The following is an 11,134-nucleotide window of genomic DNA, read 5'->3' on the forward strand; positions in this document are numbered from 1 at the left end:
CAAAAGCTTTAGAAAGATCCAGAAAGATACCTACAGTGGTTTCACGTTGGTCAATTGCAGACGAGATTTTATTAAGCAGATGAATTAATGCGTGCGATGTCGAGTGATTTTTACGAAAACCAAACCGACGAAAATAGAATATTTCGTTTGTTTCGGCAAATTCGACTAAGCGATTATACATGGCCTTTTCAAAGAATTTTGAGAAATTTGGTAGCAAAGAAATTGGTTTATAATTAACACAAAGACTCGGATCCTCTGAAAAATAATGATATTCAGCCTCGGCAGGGAAAACAATATTCTTATAAAAAAAAAAAGAGTGCACCTAAGTTAAACAAACGAGTAAAGACGATCGACAGTTTCAGTATGACAATATCCTCAGATGCTTTGTCTTCCTATTTATACAGCGTAATTTTACCCTTACATGCTTTGCTCTGTAATACATTGCCTTGTAGCCTTGAGCAAGGCCACATAAATTGCAGTAAAGTAAGTTGTCGCAAAGGCTTCTAGATTTTCTTAAATATCTGAAATTGTACAATTATTGTCGTAGAAAGAACGTTACGAAAAGAGTATAGACTGATTTCCAATCAACAATTTAGCGTTCATCTGGAAACTGAACCTTTTAGTTGATAACTATAGTATATTATGTTGTGTTTCTGGAAAATTGCGGACTGACGACTTATGTACATCTCCATGTATTTTTACATTCTCCACGAAGGAATCGAAGACCTATGGTTATAAACATGCAGACACTTGGAAGAATAACTAAAGAAAATTACTCACTCTTCTTATCAGTGGTCGAAGCGTTTTCTTTTGGATTTCCTGTACGTTTTGGCAATATTTTAAAGCTTGAAGCTCACAAAATGTACCACGTATCTAATTGGAGAATCCTTAAACCTGGAACGGGTGTGTTCCAATGCTTACAGATTGCGAAATGGAGGTCTTGCGTGCCCTGCGCGTCAATAACACGACTAATTGGGAACACAACGTACGATTACCAAGAGCGATTCAAGTTATGCGGGATACACACGTCGACACCGGTTTCAACGTGGTAACCAACATAAGTATTGAGCTTTATACTTAATCGTTGCTTTTTGGTACGCTTTGGCGGCACATCAGGCGAGTTTGGTCGATAAAACCAGGGTTCGTACTTTGGCGAAAAAATACCCATGGTAAGACCGAACGAACCTGAAATGCCGCCGAAGCGTATCAGAAACGGTACGACTAGGTATTTACTGTGCCCCAATTCGGCCAAGTGACCATGATTCGTAGCCATATCAGGCCAGTGACTTGATATCGTAGGATATCAGGACAGTAGACACGATGTCTTGATTGGCTAATTCCGAATATGGGTACGTGTCACAACCTAGAGCGGCTAAATATGCACAAATAATTTAGAGTCTAAAGAAGTGAGGAGTGAAGCTGGAATTCCTAATAAATTTTATGAGATTCTACTTGTAAGGGAAAAGAGACTAACCTTTAACATATAAGCGGACTCCATTCATGTAAAACTGTTTAATTAGCTGATATTGTTCTTAAACTTTCGCGCCTTAACTAATATATATTCGAACCCTATAACATACAAATTGCATTTGATAATGACGTCAAGATGACGCTGAAGCGTGATGTAGTAGTGTTTTTATTTCTTGTAAAATGTTTTTCCACATCTCTGATTATTTCGATTTTCTTTCAAACGCTTTAGTAAAACAGGTTTTTCAGCAAAACTCATTATTACCCGTTGTTTGATAAATCGGAGTTTACTAAATCCGAATACCCAATAAGAGTGTCGCTTCTCCCCTTCTTTTGTTCCAACCATCTTTACTTTTGCTTGCACGTTTCTTTTAAGTCAGGGTTACTGTAACACTCTTGCTAATTATGCTTACAAGAGGCCCCGCGGGACATCTGTTATTTTCGAGCGCGCGTGAGGTCAATATGCTAATAAGACTAGTAGTTTAAACTCTGTGGCAACGGTCAAACTAACATCCTTCGAGTTGTATTAGAGCTAGTCCTTGTCGCTGTTCTTGTAATTTCCTTTTCGCGATCATCGTCTACCAGAGGTCAATCATTCATTTCGGGAAAAAGCTGTGAGTTTTGTGTTTTTCGGGGTTTGTCCGTTCAGCCGTCTAATGTTGTAAATAATTGTTTATTTTTGTTTTATTTTCAGTCAAACTCGTTGTCGTGAATAAACTTAAACGTTTGTTCTTTTTTAAAACGATGTTTGGAGACCGGTCGAGATTGGCTTCGCGATATGGCGGTAACACACAATGTAACACGTAATGTATTGTTTTTCGTGTTCATGAGCCAATGCCAGGAACGAAACGCTAACATATTAAATAACCGAGTCCTAAGTGTCGGCAATGCTAGGAGGAACCTCTAGGTGGTAAAGCACAAAAATCCTTGTGCTATAGAAACCGAGGTCTTGAGCGTTAAGGGATCAATTTTCCTTAATTAGCTTCAATTTTTAAAGACATTTTGAAGACAAATTATCAGAAGGATGGCTCTCTGTATAATTCTGATCATCAAAACAATATTTAGAGTTGCAATTACGCGACTTTTTGATTGGGGTTACTGAGAGGTAAGGGCCAAGACAAGAACACTTCCATGGCTGCGTTTCCTGACGTATTTGTCGTTGTCAAACATACCTGTTGATCCAACAGATATGGTCCTTATGTGAGCATGTCAGCATCTTTGGTGTGCAACAGCTTGCGAAGATGACTAAAGAATTATTCCATGGGCGCTACCCATTCAGCGACTTACAAGGAGATGGAATAACCAGCTTGGTCTTTCCCGCTCTACAACCATGTATTAAGTCTGTCCATTTGACTACGTTCCCTTCTCCTAACAGACAAGAATTTGACGAGCTTTCGATTTCTTCAGCAGATAACACGTGACCCCATACGTTCAAATTCGTTATCATTCCTTTAAATGACTCCTAAGGTTCGAACACACCAAGAGGATCTTGCTCGATTCCCAGTACCAAAGACCCCCCTGATCTAATCACGTGATCAGTCTTCTAAAAACGTCTCTCTCTTCTCTTGTATGTGAGAGAGTACATATTTTGCTGGCATGTTCGATAATACGATCAAGGTTATTGCTGTAGGCATCTCTGGGCCATTTCGTTTCCTAGCGTTGGTAATCTTTTTATTTATTACTTAAATTGCATTGTCTTGACAAACAATTTCAAAATTGCTTCCACTTATTAATATTTAGGACAGCTTACCATAACATTGAAAGCTGCAAACCAATTTATAATTAACTACAGTCTGGTTATATTTCTAACAAGACAAAGTGAGCTTCTATTCACCAAATTTGACGTTCTAAAACTTTTCATTGTTGCAATACTTTAATTTATCAGGGCTACCAGTAATCAGTTTTTCTTTCCTGCACTACCCATATAAAATTATTTATTGCGCTTTTGTAATCATTGAAAGTAGAGAATTACTTCATCTCCATAAACTCATACTAGGTACTAATACTTCCCACGAAAAAAAAACACACACACAAAATAACAATTGAAGGAGATAAATAATTCAACCTGTCAAAGAATTCTAAAATTCGTATCTGTGTATCATTTTTTTTAGGCAAATGATTGTCTTTGTGGAATCCATTCGCGTGAAATTCGTACCACCAATTCATAGTCTAACTCTGGCTGTACTTTAATTCTCCGGCCAGTGTAAATGCCACAAATTAAATAATAAGAAGTAATAAGAATTGACACTTCACAAGGCTCCAGTGATTACATTTTTCTTTAATAACTATCCTACTTAATTCATTAGTTGCTTTTCAATCAATTAATCAATTCTGACACACCCTAGGGACCTATAGGAGGTTGAGCTTCACCCTTCTCACGTTGTAATTATCGTTTATCGTGAATTTCGTTAATTGCAGATTTTGGTGAAAGACTTTGAATTGTTTTTTTTTTTTTAGACACTGCATTGTTGCTTTCTCCGGACAATTTAAATCATCTCTTTATTCCTACTATTTGATCACAGAAGAAAATGTATAGGAAGCAGTACGAAATAAACTAGTAGTAATCAGAGATTATGAGAGTGCGTTCGACGCGCTCAGTTTAATATATAATTATATATCGTAAATAAATAATTTCACCAACTGACTTGCAACCTTTGTCTATTGCTAAAATCAACCGAGGTTTTACAGTCAGATATGCATAGTGTCAAAGTCCATGCTAGTGAAGAGGTCACGATTTGTTGATACGTTGCGTGACGCTGCCAGTTTCTGTGGTCTCTCAAGTTTCATAGAATATTTAAATTACGTACATTATTCCAAGCTAGCATTTGCCGTCGCGTGCTCTTTTCGCGACTAATTCGAGTATTTTCCCAGACGAATAAAGTAGTCTTATGGAGCTTGCCTTCAGAGAACTTTTCCACCGATTCCAAACAATAAAATTTCGACCGGATAAAGACTGAGCTATCTGTCGCGACTGGAACTAATCAACAAATGCAATCAAAATGTAGCTGCTCCCACGGTTATCATCCCAAAGCCAAGTCGTGTTAATAAACTAGGACAATTCCCCCAGAGTGCGATAAATGCTGCCGTCGAAGCGTTTAAATTCGCTAAAATCTAACGCTGAGAGCACATAATAGCGAGGCGTACGGCAACTGGATGGAAAGAAGTCAAAAAAAGATCCATCGGAAAGACGAGCTCACATAGCCTGCTCACATACTCACATGTTCGCCACATGTCTTATCACATGTCTTAGTACTAAACGGTACCAGTTTACTGGCCGTGACATGCCCCTGCAAAAATCAAGCTGGGTGGCCATTTTGGTGTCCTTACAGGAATGTGGTTTTTTTCGGCTTAGAACCGTGCACAGGCAGACCAACTCTGAAAAGCCACAGGTCAAAATTAGGTTTGCGTTCCACTTCGTCGAACGCAATAAAGGTTATATAACTAAGACATATATGAATTTTAAATACGCATGTAGCAGCCGAAGTTGCAGCGTTTCGAGTTGAATGAGCTGCTGATATTCACAGACAAAAGAAGGAAAGAGAAAAAACAAAGATAATAATTCACATCGAAATACACACAGAAAAGCGAGGAGTTACAAAAACAAAAATCAAATACATATGTACCGCTGCGATATTTTCCAGCTGGAGGTCCATACATGAAAAATTTTGCCTGAGGTCTTTGGTACTGCCGGAGACCTCAAGCTGTTTCAACGCCAAGGTCGGACAGAGGCAAATTAAAGTCGTTCTTGATACGCATCGACCAAAGCATCTTTAATAAATGTGAGACATGGGCAATTTATAAAATAAACGCTACATACATTTAAATTCTACGTTCCGAAATACTGGCAGGACAAAATCGCGTACAGCAAAAGTACGAAGCAACTGAAAAAAGCTCTAGATATATCCAAAACATGCTCAGATTATACAATCAGCAGAAAACAAGTAAAATACATGCAATAGCAATATTCAGTGCCGAGCCTTGAGCTTTCTTCTTAGACAAGATTGTAACAAGAAACATTCGACAGTCAACCCCGTCATCGCGATATTCATTGACCGACTAAAGCAATTCAAATTTGAGTTTTAGACTGAATCTCCCATGCATACTCTACTTCTTATAACAGAACTTGTCAACAGTAAAGATTTAAAACAAATTTATGGAGGTGCTATAGGTAGTAAACAAGCACCAACAAAGGTACATTTATTCGTGAACTACATGGAGGAAAAAGAGAGGATGAAGGGAAAAAGAGTTAATCTCCCATATCCCTCACTTGCTATTTTTAGATCCCTCCCGCTATCGGAAATCACAGGAGGGAAGCATTGCAACAGACTTAAGCGAACTTCCTTTCTTCTTATAAACTTAGCTGTTGCTGATCTGCTTGTCGGAGTCACAGAACCATTAGCGTTAAGAACTTTCCATATTCCTCAGTATCTTGAAAAACCAACCGTCAACAACATTCCTCATGGAGAGATTTCAACTGCTTTTCAAGTAACTTTTTCTTTTGTATCAGTATTTTTCCTCGCACTCATCTCTCTGGAACGTGCATATGCTTTGATTTGGCCGCTCCGCCATCGAGTAGCAAGTGCTAAAAGCTGCCTTTGTGCAGCCACGTTTGCGTGGGTAGCTGCAATCTTTGCCGGGGCATTGGCTCTGCTAGCTGTATACGACATATTGGATTTTTCGTACTATGCAGTTGAATTCTGCGGAGTCTTGTTTTAATGTTTGATCACGATCTGCGTTTCTTATCTGAAAATCCTACAAAGGCTTAACTGCGGAGACCCTGTCATAGACACCGCTTATAACAAGCGAAATGAGTCGCAACAGAAAGTGAAACTCTCTAGGACTCTGTTTATTGTGATAACTGCATCTTTTCTCTTTTGGATTCCAGGTATCGTAGTTCACTGCACTCGTTATCTCTGTTTCAAGTGTATTCCATTACTTTGGACTTACATTTTTAACCTTTTTCGTTTGGCTAATTCTCTTTTAAATCCTATTATTTACAGTTTTCGAATTCCCATGTTTAAGGAAATATTTAAAAGAACAAAGCTCTGTAAGAGGTCAAAACAATATACAGTTAATTATACAGGTTGATGTTTTGGTAGAACTGCTTAGGGAAAGAAAAGGAAAGGTGGATGGCAAGTATCAATCTGTCAAAAATGTGTTGAAGAATAAAAACGCGAGCCAGAATGTATTCGATAAATTTATCTAGCATGTATTGAATTATTAAGGGAAAACTTGTTTTTGGTGCAGGATAATATAATCGTGGGATATTTCGGGGTATTAAAAAAGGTTACTTGATTTTCTTTTTCTTTACTGATCAAATTATACCTTCTCCTTAATTATGTTATGTTGGTACTCTAGAAGGGAAAACTGGAGTCCAGTCATATTCCATTGAATGCCATTATTTTGCGGCATTCCCAACCGTATTTACACTTACCTTGGTTAATCTTCTAACTGGTGGCAGCCGAGATAATGAAATAAAACCGATGTCTAGTTTTTAAAAGCGCCTTTCCTGGAAATAATAATTTTGGATTCCATGACTTATCAGGATTTTGTTATCTAATTTTTCAGCTAAACTTTGTTCGTTAATCGTCCCTTTTGGACATTCAAATACGGTTGTTTGATTAAAATTTTTTTTCGTTCACACTTCGCACACGATGAAAACAAACGCGTCCATTTCGCAAATAACATGGTGAGTACTCCTTGAATATGTTTGAACTTGAGAGCACGTACAGTTAATGATATGGAGCTAGGCAGGTTCAGAATTTAAGAAAGGCCAACCCACGAATTGTGCAATCTTCTTCTTGTAATGTCCTACCAGCTCGTTGCTAAAAAATTCGACGGCAGTTTATAGTAACTGAGGGTTCTTTTTCACACCAGATCAAGTTATCTAACAAAATTGTCATTGACTTCGCTTTTAGTCATTGAGAACACGCAGGGAAGTAATCTTATACTGATGTAATTTCCCTCGAATATCCGAACAATATTGTTTCCCACCACGAACGTCATTTTCAGCACTTCACAAGTTTGGCATCATCCACAAAAAAGACCAAAGCAGTATTCCACGAGCGCTACCCATTTAGCGACTTACAAGGAGATGGAATAACCAGCTTGGTCTTTCCTCTACGATCATGTATTAAATCTGTCCATTTGACTACATTCCCTTCTCCTGACAGACACGACTTTGACAAGCTTTCGATTTCTTCAGCTAATAACACGTGATCCCATACATTCAAATTTGCCATCATTCCTTTAAACGACTGGTTAGGTTGGAACTTACCAGGAGGATCTTGCTCGATTCCCACAACTAAAGATCCTCCCGATCTAATCACGTGATCAACCTTCAAGCTTTCCCCTTGTTTTTTTACGCGTCCATCTTTATAGAATTTCCACGAGCCCGCATTGTTTTCCCAGGATGCGCATATGTGATGCCATTTGCCGTCGTTTGCAGAAACTGATGTAGTTCTGTAAAACAATATAACAAATGGTCAACGTACAATGTTCAACCATTGAGTTATGCAGGCAGGCAGGAGGTTGTTAAGCACACGGTAAGCCATAGCATTCACAATAAGGATAGAACACGGTAAAAGCCCAAAAACATTTTAACAAATTTGTTTGATTGAAACAAGGCTCGTTTCGAGAGTGATAGACATTTCGTCTCCCTTGTAAGCACAAGTCTTGTGATCGTACCTTTTTTTTGGCAAGCTTCGGAAGCATATCGGGCTCGTTTGGTTTCGCCATGGATATTTTGTCTCGACTTCGGCTCGTCAAAATATAAATCATGCCATGGCTCGTCCAAACTCGCCTGAAATGCACTTGAAACGTACCAAAAAGGTACGTCGATTATATCCGTTGACGTCTCCTTAACGAGGTGGAATCTCGTTGGTGGGCAATTTCAATGTCTTGCTAGCACCCTTGTCAATGATTTGACAATCATCGATCAAAAACTGTCGTCGGAAATACCCGGAAAATGATCGGACCTTGGTGCAATGATTGAAAATCTTCAGAAAGTTGCAGATAACAAACTAATTCATAAGGACGTTTATACACGGTTGCTCAGAGAATTTCAGATTTTTTGATGCCTCACGAGCTGAAGACTTGAGGTGAAATGCATTTTTCCATACACTCAAGCATGATTCGACAATAAATTAATGCTCTGCCTCACAGCCTTATAGCGTTCCCTAACTTCTACTTTTCCTTAGCTCTACTGCAATATCTCTGTTATTGAAAAAAGAAGTTTTAAACCTGGGGCGACGGCTCTATACTTACTCCAGTTTGCCACCAATACCAAGGCGAAATGATATGTAGTCATAAATAAGCAGCTCATTATCTTCCTCTTTTAAGGAATAACTGAGTGGTGTTCCTCTATTCTCAGTGTCATTGGACTTCATCCAAAAACACAATGTAAACTGTGTTAGATCTGGCAAACCTCCGGCCACCTGCACAAAATCTTTACTCTCTTCGTTTAGAAATTGTAAAGCATAGTCTGTGAGTAAAAATTGTTGATCTACATATTAGTTAAGTCAATGAAACTGCAAATACAGGGTTGGAACTATTTCAAGATTATAGGTAGTTAAATGGTGACTATTGAAGTAGTAGGCCGTGTATAACCATCGCTCTTCTCTAGAGACTCTCCCTCCGAAGTTTCTTGGGAGAACGGGCGACTGTACTCGAACTAGTGAAATTGGAAATAAGTGCAATTTGCAAAACTTTATTAATCCCTTTTATTAAGGGACGTATTTTTTCTCAGCTCATGAGCTAAGTTGTGAGAGTTTATTTGTGCTTTTGTAGCTCGGCGCTGTAATGGCGCGTAATCCTGTGTTTCTCTCGCCGCACAATTTTTAGCAAAAATGAGTCAATTACAGTCGAGTTTAGCTCTCTGATCATTGCTGTATTTAAGAAAATGTTTTGTGAAATACACTTAATCAATTTCCTTGCTTTCTGCTGCTCAATTTACAATAGCAAAGTTTGATTTCGAGTGATTCGCAAGGACTGACAGAAATTGTTTTTGCAGTACAACTTCAAACCAAAAAAACATAAACATGTTATTTTCCGGCTTAGGGTCGGCCCGTATAGTGAGAAACTGTGACCACAATTTTTCACTATACGGACCACCCAGCCGGCAAATTTATTTAGCGAGGATCTGTTTTATCGAAAGACAAATTTGATATTTTCAGCTTATCATCTTTCGCAGTAATTCTAACCTTTTTTGGAGAATGGAGAACTGTCATTTTCAGACCTTGTCAGCAGATGACGGGAAAAAGAGAGAAATCCAAAGGAAATGGGTTTGACCGACGACTGAGTTCGAAATAACATGGTCCGCCAGTGAGCATCGAAGCGTGTAACGAAGTCATAAAGAAGCCCAGCAACAACTAATGATTATACGTTTATCTTCCAAGAGCCGTCGTGCTCTAATTGGCTAATTGAATTGCGAATTTGGGTGCAGTAAATGCTAAAACGCGTGTTTTAGCAACTCAAGTCAAATTAAATTTCTGCTATATCTCTGTCTGTTATCCCCTACCCAAAGACTGATCATGGACTCAGGTTTTTGATGCCTAATATCTTCGGTACAAAATTGCAAGACCTACCTTTCCTAGATAATCGTTTTACGTAGAACCTTTCTGGATCTCGAACAAAGTATTCCGGCTTTTCCTCTTTCGTTCTATTGTTCAGTTCGCAAATGTTCTCCTGGGTGACGTAATTGAAGCTCTGGCATCTAACGTCTTGCTCACATTTGAAGTCACATATGTACACAGCTTTCACTACAACCCTTTTAAAGGTGTGACCTTTAAGAGCCATACTGGGTACATTTTCTTGTGTGAAACACTGACCAGTGGCTACGTCAAGAAATGCCAAGAGGGGGAATAGGTTTACATAAACTGTCATTTTGACAAGTTATTCCAGTTCTGAAAAGCAAACGAAAATTAAATGCAGAACTGCTCACGGTTATTTTTTCTCCTGAAGTGACATAAAAAACAAAAGATCAATAATCACATATTTTAAACGGTATGTCAAATTTGGCAACTAATCAAGAATTTCTCAAAGGTAACAATTTCTCAACCGACGAAGACACTTGCCATGAGCCACTTAAGTTCATGGATCAGGGGTATCGTCGCAATAAGGCAGCTGCAGTTTCATTTTCTCGACCGACTGAAAACGGTTTGACTTAAGTACATACAATAGCTGTCTCTGGCCCTGATTGGCTAGACTGATTTTAATAAGGCGTCTCTGTTTCTCTTAGTTAAACAGAGCAGAAGATTTGCAAGTATTGATCGATTCATTAATTCTGATAAGGCAGTCAATCTGTTGTCTCAAAATATCTCCATCAATTAAACACGACAAGATTAACTTTAGGATTTCCTCAAGTTTCCAGAGCAGATAGCCGCACCAATACCACTTGAACGAAGTTTTGTTTAATTTTTGTCAACCTTCTGCTGGTTTTCTTCCAACTGGCCATAAATAATGCAAGAACTTCAAGAAGGAGAGTTTGTTGAGTTTGTTAGCCAGTTTTGTTAATTGACATCTCTGCCTCTCACATCTTGCTAGTTGAAACAGAGCCATAAGATCTCAAAAAGTTGTAAGAAAAAAAAAAACAGACCAAAAACTCTGTTACAACGAAAATACTCTTAACCGAATAAGAACCCTGGTTGATCAAAATTTCTCTACGTCC

The 11,134-nt window shown here is 38.4% G+C and overlaps 1 protein-coding gene and 1 pseudogene across 1 annotated transcript; one reads left to right on the forward strand and one right to left on the reverse strand.

Annotated features, from left to right (window-relative positions):
- The first annotated feature begins 5,562 nt into the window (after nt 1–5,562).
- Nucleotides 5,563–6,555, forward strand: LOC149098539 (C-C chemokine receptor type 8-like; annotated as a pseudogene).
- Nucleotides 6,291–10,570, reverse strand: LOC110054733 (neuronal pentraxin-2-like). The gene is made up of 3 exons (XM_020761088.2): nt 10,053–10,570; nt 8,734–8,950; nt 6,291–7,929 (listed from the first exon to the last, which is right to left on the reverse strand). The coding sequence occupies exons 1-3, from the start codon at nt 10,348–10,350 to the stop codon at nt 7,536–7,538; spliced, it is 909 nt and encodes a 302-aa protein (XP_020616747.2). The 5' UTR covers nt 10,351–10,570; the 3' UTR covers nt 6,291–7,535.
- Nucleotides 10,571–11,134: the final 564 nt, after the last annotated feature.

Source organism: Orbicella faveolata, unplaced genomic scaffold (genome assembly GCF_042242905.1).
Source record: "Orbicella faveolata isolate gen_17 unplaced genomic scaffold, um_ofav_v1 contig_46, whole genome shotgun sequence".
NCBI lineage: Eukaryota > Metazoa > Cnidaria > Anthozoa > Scleractinia > Merulinidae > Orbicella > Orbicella faveolata.

Coding starts and splice junctions, on each gene's coding strand:
- LOC110054733 (XM_020761088.2), bottom strand. CDS start 10,350: ATGACAGTTTATGTAAACCTATTCCCCCTCTTGGCATTTCTTGACGTA. Junction 8,951..10,052: donor AAAACGATTATCTAGGAAAG/GTAGGTCTTGCA, acceptor TTTTACTCACAG/ACTATGCTTTACAATTTCTA. Junction 7,930..8,733: donor GGTATTGGTGGCAAACTGGA/GTAAGTATAGAG, acceptor ATTGTTTTACAG/AACTACATCAGTTTCTGCAA.